Source organism: Callorhinchus milii, unplaced genomic scaffold (genome assembly GCF_018977255.1).
Source record: "Callorhinchus milii isolate IMCB2004 unplaced genomic scaffold, IMCB_Cmil_1.0 Scaffold9, whole genome shotgun sequence".
Lineage (NCBI taxonomy): Eukaryota > Metazoa > Chordata > Chondrichthyes > Chimaeriformes > Callorhinchidae > Callorhinchus > Callorhinchus milii.
Window position 1 is genome coordinate 16523655 of NW_024704750.1, and position 17198 is coordinate 16540852.

Genomic DNA, 17198 nt, shown 5'->3' on the forward strand with positions numbered 1-17198 from the left:
ACGAAGGTAATGAGGGAATGCACTCGCCAGGAGCAGATTAATGGTTCCAGCTCTCCCTTTGGCAAGTCTAAAGCTGTTCATTGTTCCTCTAAATGGGTGGCATTAATCTGCCTGGCTACAGAAATGACATCTATCGGACTTGATGCTGCTCACCTAAAGGAAGCGGTTGACAGTGGTTTTGTAGACCCGTCTCTCTTTGGGTCAATCCCTAGCCTGCTCCACTCTCAATCACCCCCGATAATTGAAGTTTAATGCATTGAAGTTATAAATCCTAAATCCATGTTTAATCCGCGTTCATCGTACCCAAGCTTGTTAACTAATAACACAGTGCAAACAGCGTTCAGTGGGTTTACACTCGGATCTCATTTGCCACTACGATTAAGTCTTGTCACCTTCTGTTCTAGTCACACTCTCAAAATCTTATTAGCTGGCTACCTACCAAATTACAGGCAGCAATAATAAGATTAGACCCTTCATTTTTGGGCTATCGTCCAACACAGTGAAACATCTGCACTGCAATTGAATAGCAGTGCATTTACGCTGATATCTGACTAAATGTGTGACAAGCAAACAGCCCTGGAATGGGTGGGTGAGGTGGGGGACAGGTGGGGGGTTAGAACTATAGGGGCAACAGAATAATAATAATCCTTACATTTGGTATAGCATCTTTCACTTCAGGGGGATGTCTCAGGTGTGAATAATACAGGCTCTAAGATTTCCTTTACACTAACTCTTTTCATATCAGAGGCGATTCACTTACAAGTGAATGTGGACACAGAATTTACGTTTCTCAAAGCAGGAAACATATAGAACAATGCAAGACAATCTTAAGGAAGAAGGAATGTTCGCTCTTTTATTACCAAAACTGAACGTCTTAAGACACTTTGCAGTCAATTTCTGTCAAAGTGTAGTGATTGTGGGGAGGAAACCTTGTCACATTTCAATCTTTCCTCAAGCAAGTTAATCCGTCTGAGTGAGTGAGGGAGCGAGTATGTGTGTCCGATCTGTGTCAGCCTGGCTCAGTGGTAGCATTCTCGCCTCTGAGCCAAAATGTTAAGGGGTCAAACCCTACGTCAGCACTTGAAATCACATAGTCAAGGTTGACACTCTATTGTCAGAGGTCCTTCAGGTGAGACGTTAAACCGCGATCCTGTCTGCCTGTTCAGGTAAACATGGCACTATTCGAAAAGGGAAGGGAGTTTGTCCCGGTGTCCTGGCTAACAAATTCCCCAAATAAAATTAGTCACTCATTTCATGGCTGTTTGTGGGACATTGCTGTACGCAAATTGGCTGCCAGTTCGGCTGTATGATATACACTATCACCCTACTTTACAGCATATCCTGTGAAGCGCTTTGAGACATCTCAACGATGTGATGAGGCACTATATCAAATGCAAGGATTCTCATTATTAGAGGGTGCTAGAGTGGCTCTCTTCAGATGTGCCAGGCTGTACAGTTGAAACATTTGGGTGCGCACGCACACAGACACACAACACCACACCGTACCACACACACGCGCACACACACTTTCTCAACACAAATGATCCTTTGTTACTTTGTTTGATATTTTTCAAGGTAATCCCTGCAATGTGTCGCGTCCTTTACAAGTGGAATTCAGTTCCATCTGAGTTGCATGCCTCCGCACAAAAGCATCAATAGATCATCAGCTTCAGACAAGCGGAGCACAGAAAGCACTGCTCCTCTTCTCGACCACCCACCAACCCCCACCTCAACCTCTATTCCCGCCCCCCACCCCCCCAGGTCAGACACTGGTATATGGAAAGGGAAAGGGATGAAGGAACCACAAAAGAACAAAGCTCTGAAGCGGGGAGTGTGCCTTTCAAGGTTTTCCTTTCAACCTGCTGCCTTTCACTTTTCGCCCACAAAATACACAGTCAATCCACCGCAAAGCAGTAGTAAAAATGCAAATGATCTTTCTCCCTTCAGTTCTTTTTCCATTGTTCCATGTGTTTCCTACAATATACCCTGTTGAGGGTTGCTCCATTTGAAGAGATTTAAACTCACTTGAATCAAACAGTGTGGAATTGTGGCTTGGCGCTCAAGACAAGGAAAGGATTGAGCTCAACTGTGCTCTCCCCACAATACATTGATCAGCGCTGGGCTCATGGAGGAAGAATGAACAATTTATACTGAAGGCAAATAAACAAGTCCATGAAAAGCAGGCAGCTCAGCTTGAACCACAGAGATGTAACCAAGGCAGCTACATCTTTCTTAATCAGTTAACAAGAAAAGTAAATTATTTGCTGCATCCTTCCCATTAAACATCAGACAAACCTTGTCCAAATAAAGCAAAGAACTGACATGAATTCATTATCACTGCTTACAATACTCAATACTTAATGGAGCATGCATTGCATGAAACTTTGCTGCCGCTGAAATTATTACAAACTGACACAGAGCTTCAAGGTAAATACAATTAATTTCCTTTGTAGTGACCCAATTGAATCAGTGTAGTGCTGTACTTGACAGGAGGTTCTGTTCACTTGTCAGTAACAGTCACTTGCTATTCTCCTTCAAGATTTAGGAACTAATACAATAATAATAATACCTTGTATTTGATATTACTCCTTTCACATCAAATGGACGTCTCAAAACACTTCACAGGACACGAGACATTTTACATTTATATTGAACCATTCATATCAGGAGGCTGTCTCCTGTGAAGCGCTTTGAGACGTCTGAACGCCGTGATAAGGCGCTATAGCAAATGCAAGGATTATTATTATTACATTTATATTGAACCTTTCACCTCAGGAGGCTATCTCAAAAGGCTTGTAAAGTGTAATGATGTGTAGTATCTTGTAGGCAAATTAGACAGTAAAAAACACGAAGACTGAATCCAGGGGTCATGTTTCATGATCATTTGCAGCTAATTTGGAGTCTTCAACTTCACACACACACACACACACACGCAGTCCATGTCTAGGTTGAACCAATAGAAATCACAGCACTTTGAGGTGGTTTCAGAGGTTTGATTCCCCATCCCTTCAATCCCTGCTGGCCCATTTAAAGTGTTCTTGAGCCATATAATCATTATCTTTAAATGGTGCCTCAGGCGACTGGCTCCAGAAGAACATTAAAAGTAAATGGCCAATTTAATTGGGGCGTTTTGTGCATGTTCAAACCTCTGAAATGGGACCTCGACTTCATTAGCACTGGTGCAGGAGAGGCAAGCTGCTATACCCACACAAAACCGTTACAGCTCCTGTAATTGTAGCCATACAGGAGATCTGGCTGCATAGTACTAATAATAATCCTTGCATTTTGTATAGCGCCTTATCATATTGTTGAGACGTCTCAAAGCGCTTCACAGAATATATATTTGAAAATGGATTGACTGTATATTTTGTGGGCAAAACGTGGCAGCCAATTCCGCACAGAGTATCTTACAAATAGTCGTGGATTAAATGAACACATTTTATTTTAAGGGATTATTATCCCCAGAAAGCGATCCAGCAATCGACAAACAACCAGGTTCCTATTTACTACTAGGTAAACAGAGGCTTATGTAGAGTAAGGAAGCTTGCGTAAGGTTTCGTCCCTTTCGGGATTGAACCTGGGTCCTCTCGCTTGCAAGGCGAGTGCTCTAACCACTACTCTCCAGTATTCCATAGTACAGTAAGCACCAGGGGTCAGAGCAGATTATGATCAGTAGCTCTGTGAATGACTCGCAGGAAGACAGTTACCACGGGAAGAGAAGAGACAAATACACCCTTTTGTTGTTTGCTGTGGGATATTCAATCCTTCATACATTAGCTCCACATCAGTAGCTCATCAACAGAGAGCACAGACAGCAGCCATCTGTACTGACAGATGTTGATGGATCAAACCACAACAAGCCACAAAATAAATAAAAGGATTTCAAAGAATTAACAGAGTACGTAGGTTTACATTGATTTACATAGACTGCACCGCACAGAAACAGACAATTTGGCTATTTAACTATTGTGAGTCAGCTTGACTCAGTTAGCAGCACTCCTACCTCGGAGTTAGAAGGTTGTGGGTTCAAGTCCCATGTCATGACATGGAACTCACTGGGAATTTGCTGTGCGCAAATTGGCTGCGTGTTCCACACAAACATATACAATCACATCACTTTACAGTATGTACAGTGAACCTCTTTGAGACATTTCAACGACATGCTAAGGCTCTATATCAAATGCAAGGGTTATTAGCAGTTTCAATAAAAAAGGCACATTAAATCTCATACTTCCAGAATACCCAACCTACTGTCTTCAAAATTACAGAATCAATCAGTTTCTGAAAAAGAATCCTGACCTCTGTTTTCCTTCTTGGTAACCCATTCAAGCTATTGATTACTCTCTGTGTAAGGAAACACTGCCCAGTGCCTTTCCTAAAAATGCGCTTCACATCCCTGGACTTGTGTCATCTTGTCCTGCTGCCTCAGTGTATTTGAAAGTATATTTTCTTGTTTTTTAAACTCTTCTCAACCCCATTTTGCATCTCTATCAGGTCCCATCTGAGATGTTCCGTTTCAAGATCCTGTAATTTTTAATGACACAAAACGTAACATTGTAAGGAAAGCAAACTGTGTTCAATAGACGTGATCCAGAGGTACAAAGATGAACTTGCAGCAATTAGAACATCCACCATCAACCCACTGGGGAATCTTTGGTGTGTCAGCTTGGCGCAGTGGTACACTCTCGCCTCTGAGTCAGAAAGAAGGCTGCGGTTCAAATCCCACTTCAGGAGTTGGAATCACATAGTCTCCAGTGCAATGTTGGGGGGTGTTGCATTGTTGGAGGCACCGTCCTTCGGACGAGACGTTAAACCAAGGTCCCGTTTGCCTGACGCGACATTCAAACAACTCAAAGAACTTCACAGAATATATTGTAAAGTGAATTGACGGTGTATTTTGGGGCAGAACACTGCAGCCAATTGCGCACAACAGTGCCCTATATATACTGTAATATACATACAGTAATATATTATACATGTATATCAGGTTCACTCTTGTGAACTGGGCCCCATTGGAACCCCACTATTAGTTAATTGTCATCTCTCCCCGATTGATCTGACAAATTGATTAAATACGAAGGGAATTAGGTACACCTTATTTTACAGGTGAGAGATCATCTCTCAGAAATTCAGCTAAAGATGGATAAAAGGGAAGCAGTCTTCCAAGCATTAGGCAATGTCTCTCCTTTTGCTTTGGCAGAAAATCTAGTCATTTATTTTTATTGTGTGGAGGGCTCTGCAAGTCAGTGTTGGCAATTTTATCATAAGCAAACATTAAGTTCCTGTCCCTCGCTGTACTTGATAGGGTTTTGCATTAGAATTTTCATCAATATGGGTACACTGGGCTGTCATGGAGAGGAAACACAAGACTGTCTATATTCAAACACAATCAGATTCAGGTTTTGTAATACTTTCTTTGTGTCATCTCCTTTGATCTTTTCCCTTGATCACTAATCCTGAAACCTGGGCTTCCTTGTGGCATGATACCACCCCACAGCTGATCAATATCTTTACTTTCACTTCAAAGAAAGAAGCAAACAGAAAAAGTCATTTACTTCAACAGGTGAGGAAACATTAAAGATGCAATGTTTCCTCTGACAAAACCCACATCGAAGGATTTGATGACATAGAGAGAAGAAAAAGGGAAAAGAGAAAGAGGACTGTAGAAAACATATTAGTGCAATTTGGTTCCATGTTTAGATAGGACATATTGAATTCATTATTCTGAAGTTAATTTTAGAATGCAATCAACATGATTTTCATGTATTTTAAAAGGCATATTTTTTTCTATGGATAAGTCTCATCACTGAATATGCCATAGTTTCCCTCCCCTTTAACGTAAGATAAGTTCATGCAGCACCCAGCACCTTACACCATTTTATTCAGCACATTGCCCTCTGCGGTCCTTCATCTGCTGGTGTTATTCCAGAGTATTTTGTAATGATTTACTCACAAGTATAGGTTGATAGTTATTGCCATAACTGAAGTATTAACTCATTTTAGGTTAAATACATTGAAGTCTACAACTTGTGCCATTGCTTATTGGTATTCCTAGAATGACAGGAATGTTGACCTCAGTGATAGTCGCTCCTGTACAAACTGGCTTTGCTGCTCAGAGAGTTGTGCATTTTGAGTTCACTAGTTGAGCTACGACAGTGTTGAGAAACGCAGTAGCTCCTGGCTCAGGTATTATTATGATTATTATTATTATTATTATAGGTACACTGGTTTAGGGATGGTGCAGTGACTAACTACAGTGCATCAACTTCAGAAAGGCACAGCTTACTATTGCTGTGATTTATCCAGCCATCTACCATTTGACCGAGAGTGGGTTTATAATAATAATTCTCTTATTTGACATAACACCTTATGCGTTGTTGAGTCATCTCATCATGCTTCACAGAATATATTGTAAAGTGAATTGACTGTATATTTTGTGGCTTGAAAGTTGGCAGCCAATTGCGCACAGCAGTGTCCCACCAACAATCATGGAGTGACGGACCTGGAATCAAACCCGGGTGCTCTCACTTGCGAGGCGCTAACCACTATACTACAGGACTCCACACATCACGATATCTGCCAAATTTATGAAGAAAAGCTTACTAGAGGTCAGATCAAAATTAAAATTCACTTTTCCAATATCATTAGATGTGACAATGCAGCACCTCCTCTCTGGGAAGAAGTGTTTGATGAGACATTAAATTGAGGTCCATTATGCATATTCAATTGGATAGTAAAGATTTCCTGTGGCACTGCGCGAGAACAGAGCTGAGTTTCTCAGGGTCCTGGGCAACAAGCCCCTGAATAAAATTAACCATTCGCTTCAAGGCTATTTGTGGGACATTGCCGTGTTCACCTACAAAAATTCACAGTCACTGCATGTTACATGAAAATCAGACAAAGCGCTTTGAGACACCTCAATGACATGATATGGTGCCATATTATAATAAAGTAACACCGGTTCCAAAATCCATTGTGTTAAGGTGAATCAAATGAAGACGTGATTCAGACAGAAATAAAGGAATTTTTTTTGGTGGGTAGGGGTGAGAGGTAGGGTGAGGAGGGGGATAAACCCCATTGTTAGTCGATTGGCGGATCACATTCCAGGGGTAATAATTCCTTCAGAAAATAATAATAATTTGTTCACTCAAGCCATGTCTGTGTGTGGGACACTGCTGTGCGCAATTGGATGCTGTGTTTCGCTCACAAAATACACAGTCAATTTATTTTACAGTATATTCTGTGAAGCGCTTTGAGACATCTCAACAATGTGATAAGGCGCTATATCAAATGCAAGGATTATTATTGTTATAAAAAGGAGGCAAGAAGGATATCTAAAAACATTCTGCAAAAGGTGAGCTCTCAATTCATGTCATGCTGTCAGGCAGAGGTTGGCCAGGCATTTTTCTGCCCGGAAAGAGAGGAAAGAAAAAAATCACTCAAGGGTGTCACAAGAGTGATAAAGGAGGTTTCTCTCTTGCTTGACAAATGGGAATGTAGTTCCATTCCAGAAACGCAGAGATCCATAACCAGGAATGAGTTACTGCACCTGGCTGACACAGATATGATGTCAGCATTAAAGGGTCAACCTTGACTTTGAGCTCAAAGTCCCAACGTGAGGCTTGAAGCCACAATCTTCTGATCCAGAGGTGAGAGTGTTTCTTCTTGAGGCAGGCTGACACCTGATGGACCAGGGTCCAGGATATGTTCAAACATAAATCACTTTACAGGTTGAAGGTTTGTCAGGCTTATTTATGAACGTTCATTTCTTGAGGTCCATTGATGATGTGTTTTCTGGGCAAGTAATAATTTGCACAATACGACTGAGTTGAAGATTGGCAAATCCATACAGGTCGTAACGAAAACAATGATGAGCGATAATCCCACCCTCATTAGATTTGAAAAGGTCATCGATTTAATTCAGTGTTGAGCTTCGAGGTATTGCCCTGCCTGACCTATTCTATTGGAAGCTGTTTCTGCTAGCGACTGAATAACAAGTATAGTTTAACCCCTCCCATTCCCCCTTAAAAAAACACAACCTGGGCTTTGATTAAACTCGTTAATGAGCTTTCCCAAGTTGGGAAATGTAAATTTGAAGCTTTTTTTTTCTAAAAGCTTCTGCCTAACTGAGGAGAACTGATTGTCTTTGAATCCCTTCATGCTCTGGCACCTTCCTACCTCTTCGACCTGCTTACTCCCCAATTCACTCAATCCCTCCACCTTACCCCTTCCTTCGCCATCTTCAGGTCACGCCTGACGACCTTCCTCTTTGACCGTGCCTATGGATACCTTCCCTCATTCCTGCCAGCTTGGAGTCATGCTCTGCCACTGTCAAGTGCTCGTGGATGATGTCCTGCATGAGGGGCGCTATATAAATGCAAGTTGTTGTTGACCGATGGATATCTCTCTCACACGCACATTTCAGAGCATTTCCGGGTGTCTTACAGAGAAGCAACAATGTGATGAGAGACCAGCTGTCTATGAACACATTTGACAACATGACTTCCATGGCTTTCTTTCCCCACAAGGCACTCCTACTGACAGAGTGAATATGTGTGCAAGTATAAACAATTCACAGGTCTTTCTCCACATCCCCAAGATGTGATAGATAGAGTGAAACAGCAGAGCTTTGTGTTTTCAATTAATCAGCCACGTTTTATTGTATAATACACGCAGGTATAAGAAACATACAACACTGCTGTTATAGAACTCAGTCAAAGAATTCCTCTTTTAAAACACTCTTGTAAAATCCATGGATCTAGTGTCACTAATAATAATAATAATCCGTACATTTGGTATATCGCCTTACGACATCTCAAAGCGCTTCACAGGATTAATTGTGGAGTGACTGTGTACTTGAAGGGAAAACACAGCAGTACAATTGCACACAGCAATGCCCCACAAACAGGCATGGATTGAGTGACCAATTATATTTGGTGGATAGTTGACAAGGAGCTGTGCTTGAAGCTCTGACGCATGCTGCCCATATTACAATCTGAGGCATCGTGGAGCTTAGAGCGTAGTAGTTAGCATGCTCGCCTTGCAAGTGAGAGGATCCGGGTTCAATTCCCAGACAGGGCAAAACTTTAGGCAAGTTTCCTCACTCCTCATGCCTCTGTTTACCTAGCAATAAGTAGGAACCCGGTTGTTAGTCAATTGGCTAACAATCAGAGGCATTGTTTCCCTCTACATTTAGTTATCTGGATAAAACCGCAAAGCTCAGCTCTCAAACAGACCCAATAGCACTTGTCCAAGCCCTCAATGTTAAACGGAAAGCAATCAAAGGCTTCTCTCCCTGCATGTGTGCTGGTAACAGTCACTGAAGCACAAGGCTTCAAAACCTCCATAAATTGGTAGGAAGACAGTCACCCCTTCTATGAGAGCCAGTCCCTAGTCAAACAGTTAGTATCTGCTTAAACACAAAATAGCAATATTACTACAGGATGACAACTTGCATTTCCAAAAATGACCATGTCAAATAACAACTCATAACATTTGACCAAAATATTATAATAATAATACAACTTCAACAACAACAACGTGTATCTATATAGCGCTCTTCACGTTGGACAGTGTCTCGGAGTTTAATAATCTTTGTATTTGATATTTCATCATGTCATTGAGACATCCCAAAATGCTTCACAGAATATACTGTAAAATGGATTGACTGTGTATTTTTGTGAGCGAAACGTGGCATTCAATATAGCGGTGGTCGACCAGCAGCCAAATTAAAGATCGAAAGATGTTGATCAAAAGCTCGATCAAAGACAGAGTATTTTTTTAAAAAAAGTTTTTTGAAGGCATTGAGCCTGGGATAATTGATAACACCTGACTCTCTATTGCTATTCATTTTCTGAATCTGACAGGCTATGAACTCACTGAGCCCCAAGGCAAGGCACACTAAACCAATTACCACGTGTGAAGGGGAACATTATTCACATAGAGCTGACACAGAGACAGTGCCTTACACCACCAATGGTTTTGCAAGTGTCACGAAAATAGAAATTAAAAATGATTAAAATCATTACTGGGGGCGAAGGGACATCACAACACACGGTACAGTGGAAAAGCAGTTGATTGTAGCAGCAGCAAATGTAAACCTTGCCTATTTACCCCCTCGGATGTTTCTTTATAACAAATGACACTGAACGCTGCATTGATTTCTGCTGACGAAATTGGACTGACATGAGTGGAGCTGGATGCAAGACTGATGCTTATTGAGTACAGTTATAAAATAAATAAATCAGGAAAAGTTCATCTTCCTTTCCACTTTACAAGTTTACGATACAATACGTTGTATAGCACCTTTCATGTCGGGAGGACGTGCCAAGGCGCCGGATAGTCAGGGATTTGGACCCGAGCTAGGGGTCGGGATCAGGGAGAGTGGAGGGCAAAGATGGTAGGAGGATGACTGAAGGCTCAGTCAAAGAGGAGTATTTTGAGATGCACCTTGAAGGAGGGAGCGAGGCAAAGGTAATGTGGGATGGAGTTTACCTACAAATACAGTCACTACACCTGACAGCAATTACTGTAATGTGTTTTGAAACATTTAAAAATTATATGAAACAATTTCACGAGCAAAGATTAATAATTCTTTAATATTATCATAATTGTTAGTTGATCACAGCAATAATAATAAAAGGACCTCACTGGCTCCTTTCACAGCTCAGTTTGTAAAGCCACTGGCTTGTGAAAGCTGATCACAATATAGATCAAGTGGTTTGTTAATGACTGCTTAACTCCAAGACATGTTGCTATATTGGAGCTCCCTTCAGAGGAATGCACTTTACAATAGACTTGACATTACTTCTGGTTATATGCTATAAACAACACACAGCGCCTTGTGACTTAAAGAGCCAAGATTTATTTTGCCGCATGTCAGAGCGGAACATCACCAAAGTGTAGTATTATATGAAAATGGTTCGAAATTAATCTAACTGGAGAGGTTCCCACAACATCGCAAACCACAAGAGAGAGACTAGAACAATTTATACTCAGATCTGAACTCAAAAATAGATGATAGATCTTGGTTTATGGGCACAAATTCTTGTTAAAAAAACTTTCCCTCTTCCCACAGTGGGACACCCTTCATCGCCCACCTTCCGCAGGGTAGAAGAGGAAGCCAGTGGAAAAGAGAGTGATTCAGTACCTTGTCTCCACCAGCACTGGAACCAGAAATAACTAAGTATTGCTGGGAATTGATGGCGATGTGGGAGAGGGGGGGATGGTGGAGGATGGGCGGGAGATGGAGAGGGGACGCGGGGAGGAAAGGGAAATAATTTTTCGTTTGAAGTGCCCTATCGCACCCAAGATCACTCTATTGAGAATTCTGGACACAAGTCCATAATCTGTCACCCCACAGGTTTTCGACTCCATTCACCATGTTTAATGCTTTGCCATTCTGCACTTCAACAAATAATAATAATAATAATCCTCGCGTTTGGCAAAGCATCTTATAATGTCGGAAGGACGACTCAAAACGCTTTGTAGGATTTACTGTGAATTGGAGTAACCGTGTATTTGTGGGCGAATGCCAGTGGCGCACAGCATTGTCTCGCAAATAGCCCAAATAATTTTGATGAAGCATTTAATTGTGAACAAAACTGTGTCGGTCTGACTCAGTTGGCAGCAGTCTCATTTCCAAGTCAAAAGGTTACAAATACAAGCCCCACAGCGGGGCTTTGAATCCACACAGTTCAGGCTGACACTCCAACCCTCTGATGGTTCACCGTCAGATAATGGGTCCATCCTTCAGATGAGAAAATAAAGTGAGGTCTTCTTGTTTGTTGATGTTTACGATCCCTCGGCACTATTTCTCCTGGGTGTCCTGGCCAACAATCCCCAAAATAATATTGGTCTCTCATTTCAGGGCTGTTTGTTTGTGGGACATTGCTATGCACAAATGGGATGCCGCATTCACCCACAAAACACACAGTCACTACACCTCACAGTAAATCCTGTGAAGCCCTTTTAAGACGTCCTCCTCCCATGAAGGCGTTATACCAAACACAAGGGTAAAAAATGATCCTACCATGGTAACCAATCCAGTATTTACTTAGAAGTAACACTGCCACTTCACAATACTGGTTCGTGGAGACCTGTAGCTCAGTGGTTAGAGCACTCGCTTTACAAGCGAGAGACCTGAGTTCAATTTCAGGCAGGTCAGGGCGAAACCTTGGGCAAGTTTCCTTACTCCACACGCCTAATAATAATCCCTCCAAAACCAAAAAAAATAATAAAAATTGGTCATTTTCAATCTATGACTGTTTGTGGGACATTGCTGTGCGCAATTGGCTGCCGCGTTCGCCCACAAATATACAGTCAATTCACTTTACAGTGTTTTCTGTGAAGCACTTTGGGACGTCCTCCCGACGTGAAAAGCTCTCTATCAAATGCAAGGATTATTATTATTATTATTCATATTATTCATTTGTACGGTATTCAAAGGTATTCGCACTTTTATACAATGTATGCTTAAACCCACTATATTTCTATACCTCTGTGTTATCAAACAATTGTCAAATCAAATGTACGCCACTCCAACAACACGAAAACTTCACAGGGGAAAATTATTCGGATATTATAGGACTGCAAACAAGGTCCCACGTTATTCTTATTCTTCGCGTTCACATATTGGACCATTCCGACAACAACAAATTACATTTGTAGAGCCCCCTTCATGTCGGGAGGACGTCCCAAGGCCCTGGACAGTCGAGGTTTGATTCCGACCGCCGAGAGGAAAAACACAAGCGTTTTGTCCTAACGCAGGGCCACAGGGCAGAATGCTACTTAAAGACTCTGGTGTCAAGGCATTAGCACAGCATCTGTCGGCTTTCAGCAAGTGAACCCGAATCCTGCACCTGCGATGGTTCAGAGATTGGGGCTATTTAACAACCTCTGGGGAACAGAACCCACCAAGTGACCTCTGCTCTCACCCTTCTTCACCCACAAACACACACACACACACACACACCATTTACTTTATCTAATTTTTTTTTGGGGGGGGAGGGTGGGGAGTTGGTGGGGGGTGGTGGGGGAGGTGTTGAGGGAGAATATCAACAACACACATACTGGGTACCTTGGTACTCACCATGTCGTATACGTTGAGAATAACCGGTTCGTTTGCCATCTCTCGTTGCGGATTCCACACTGTTCCAATATAATCCTCAAAATCTCTCTCTGTGCCAGTTCTCTCTCACTGGCCAGTGATCCTGTTGCATCCGAGCTTAAACACGTGGGATACAGATGCATATATAACAATATATATATATGTGTGTATATATATATATATATACTGAGAGAGAGATGGAGAGGTAATTTGCAGAAGCAGGATTATAACTCCCCCTACTTTGTGCAATGTGGCTGTTTGAAGATACAGGAGTCACGGATCATCCATAAATAGTGCCCAGCTTTCCCCCCCCCCACCACCCAACCACCCCCAACCCCCACCCCCCCTTCCTTGCTCGTCGCTGCCACTTTACAATGAATTCATGGTGAGGGCTCAGACGTGACCGTTTCTTTCTCTCTCTTCCTGCATCAGGCAGAAAAATATCGCTGCAGTTCACGTTTTCCCACTCAGCCGAGCAGCACGCTTCATACTGGCGATGGTCTGTGTGTGTGTGTGCGGGGGGGGGCGGGGGGGAGGTGTTAACTGGGATGAGAGATGGAGATGGAGATGATGGAGAGGATTTGCAGGGGGGGTGGGAGAGAGAAAGAGATGGTCCCTTTGGCTGTAACACTGCGCTGGCCAAGGTGCTGACAGCAGTGAAGCGCTCTGTGTGTGTGTCTCTCTCTCTCTCTCTCTGCGGCTCACTGTTACACAGTGTAGGGTGACATCACTTGGAATGGTCCCGCTGGCACACAGGCAGCACAGGCTTTTAAGCAGCCCCAGCACACTGACATGGAGATCTGGTTACATCATGAACGACTGTAATCCTCAAAGACACGACACCCTTAAAGCTAGACTGTAACTCGCTGCGTGCATGCGTGTGTGCATGTGTGTGCATATGTATGCATGTATGTATATATGTATGTATGTGTGTGTGTGTGTATATGTGTGAGTGTGTATGTATGTGTATCTGTGTGCATGGGTGTGTATATCTGTGTGTGAGCGTATGTATGTGTGTGTGTATATCTGTGAGTGTGTGTATATATATATGTGTGTATATGTGTACGTGTGTGTATATATGTTCGCATGTACGTATATGTGTGTATATATGAGCATCAAATGCAAGGATTATTATTATTATTATATATGTGTGTGTGTTAGTTTATTTGCGTGTCGGTGCATGTGTCTGTCTATAGAAATGTAATTTGTTGTTGTAGGTCTGTGTATGCATATAAGTGTTTATATGTATATATTTGTATGTGTGTGCGTCTGTGTGTATGTGTGTGGGGCAGGGGTTGGTGGGCTGGAGTGGGGGGGGGCATGGAATAACAGTCTCATGCACAAGCTGGTTGGATGGATAAGACCGAGCACCTTTGTATCTTGCCTTTAAATCTCACAACCAACCAGAAAACAAGGGATAAAAGGATCGAGAGGCGCCAATTTAAAGATGCTTCTTACTATTAAATGAAAATAAGTCTTAAAAGGGTTGCATTGCTAAGGGGTGGAGGGAAATGTTGACTCACCAGTGGCAGGGGAGGGATTGCGAGCTTTTCCTTTCTCTCCTGATCTCTATTGCTGAACAGTGGAAGCTCGTGTGTGTGTGAGGGGTTGGTCCAAACCAGTAGAACACACGCTTTTTCACTCTTAGAACTCAGACGGTTGGAATTGGCATTTCAAAAAGCAAATCATGCCAATCTTCCAAAGTGTGAATGACGTAGTCATTTCTTTAGTCAGCCGGGTGTCTGACACACGCTGAAACCCATCAGCATGCTTCAGATATGCTCAAACCAAACTGAGTATTCCACGCATCCCATCTACACATGGAAATGACAGAGATAGACTGTTGGAATGGAATACGCACTCTCTCCCTGGAGGGATGCATCCTGCTTACCTACTTCCGGAAAGTATTTGCCGCAGGTTGGCAAAGGCCAAAGCTTGGGGGACTCCAGAGTGTGCGTTGGGGTAAATTGCTGGAGTCTAACCAGCTAAAACCGCACGGCTTGCCATTGATAGCACCCTCTGGAAAGCTTTCCCACTGCTTGTCCAGCTCGGACCATCAAACAGTATCTGTGTTCTCATTCAGTCCACATTCAAACATGTTACCAGCAATAAATCTGCACCGTGAGCAAAATTCAAGGGGCCGCTTCCTAACCTTTTCATATTGTGGCCTTTAAGAGCCCTTTCAAACGCAAGATAATAATGCAAATATTACAACCTGGAACAACAACAAGATTGCATGGAACTGGAGACTGAGAGCTGATGAGGGCATTAAGTGCTTCAGGCCTCCCTGGGTTTAACCTGGGATGGCTATTAGCACCATCAGTGAATGGGGAAATTAAATTGTGGTGTAACTTCAGCTCTAAATTCCTAACAGAAATGCAAGCGTTCGCCTACAGACTGATGCCCATGCTCTCAGATAATTAGGATTTTCCTTCATAATGATCTATTGGTTATTAATCGTCATCGAGAGCAAAGTGTCATTACTCTGATACTATATTTACTTAAGGCTGGAAGCTGATAAATGAAAGAGACCGAACATGGTTGTTTATCACATTAATAAACTCTGTTCAAGACCTGTGGTAACTGCTGGCAACGTGGGCACTGGTGCTGCTGTCAATAGGTATTGAACTATAATGAAAATTATTGATCCGTGGACATCAATTATATTAAGGCAGGAGAGTTTTGTGAGCTCTTAGCACACTCTAAGAAAGATTGCATCTGGAAATTGTATACCCCGACTGTCAGTTATCCACAAGCTCAATGTGGAACCACAAGACTGGTTGGAAGTTTACAAGAAGCTATTTCGTTCACCTCGTAAGTTCCGAGTTGCTTCGTCATTCTGTTTCGGTCCAAAGCAATCTAGGCAGAATGGCAGGAGCGAGGCTTCCCACACCACTGCTCCTGTTATAGACCTCTATTCCACTCTAATGTTGTTGTCTGGAACTCAGCCCCCTGCGAGATAGCAGTTCAAAAGCAGAGTTGACCATTGTTTACTAAACCAGATTACTTCAGAGAACGCATTAATCCCCAAGATATCCAAATTCCCAAATTGCATCCGTGTACCATTTCTCCACGTCTATCTCCACTCCCCCCTAGAATCAAAGTCATATGTGATGCCAGCACTGGCTACCAATGTCTATGGGAAGCCATTCCTTACATACAGGGAAACATTTAATCTTTACTTTACAAAGTGGTGGATTTCAGTTTGTCAGTTCAAATAAATGGAGCAATTACTGGGGACGGCATTAGGTTTGCAGGTTCACCCATAAAATACACAGGCGCTACACTTTTCAATAAAATAATTTTAAAAAATATTATTGAATCCACGACTGTTTGTGAGACACTTTTGTGCACAATTGACTGCCGCGTTTCGCCCACAGAATATACAGTCAATCCACTTTGCAATATGTTCTGTGAAGCGCTTTGAGACGTCTCAATGACGTGATGAGGCTCTATAATCAAATATCAGGATTATTATTAATAGATCTAATATTTATTGAACAAGCAAACCAGACACTCTAATATGAGCAACAAAGCTACCTGAGCACTATCCAGTCAGCTCCATAAATGGGTGATGTGTATATGGCATCCAATTTGTAACTATTTAGTACATTACTGTTGTACACTCTCAGTCCAAACCTTCAGCTTTGAGTTCTTTGTGATAGATGTTGCCAATGGAGATTTACTAACGATCACTTGTTGTAATGATGTGTTTTGGGGCCGCAGGTTGGGGAAGGGTTTTGCAATTGATTGGCTAATCTGCAAGCATCACACATAGTATTCCTGCACATGACAGCTTCACTTGCTGCATGGCTTTCAGTGAAACACGCTGGATTTTGCATAGACCTAATGGCCTCTGCTTTAGTCAGCACTAAACTGTCACTAAAGGGAAGAGAAAAAAAAATGTTGAAAGTTCATAAGGTCTGGAGATGTATTGACAGCTCTAAGGAAATGCATGCCGCTGTGCAAATTGGGGATTTCAAACAGCAAACGCATTGCCTCGCAGATAGGTCAGCTGACAGATTCACAGTGTGTAACCATTATAGAGAATGTGGTAATTTGCTGCAGTAAACTGAAGTCTGTTCTAGGG

At 42.3% G+C, this 17198-nt stretch overlaps 1 protein-coding gene across 1 annotated transcript in view; it reads right to left on the bottom strand.

Moving 5' to 3' along the window:
- Positions 1–13423, bottom strand: part of LOC103178489 (deubiquitinase DESI2-like) — a 38460-nt gene extending 25037 nt beyond the window's left edge. The window contains exon 1 of the mRNA XM_007893266.2: positions 13091–13423. Coding sequence (XP_007891457.1) covers positions 13091–13129 — 39 coding nt within the window. The 5' untranslated portion in view covers positions 13130–13423. The remainder of the gene's footprint in view (positions 1–13090) is intronic.
- Between the last annotated feature and the right edge of the window lie 3775 nt (positions 13424–17198).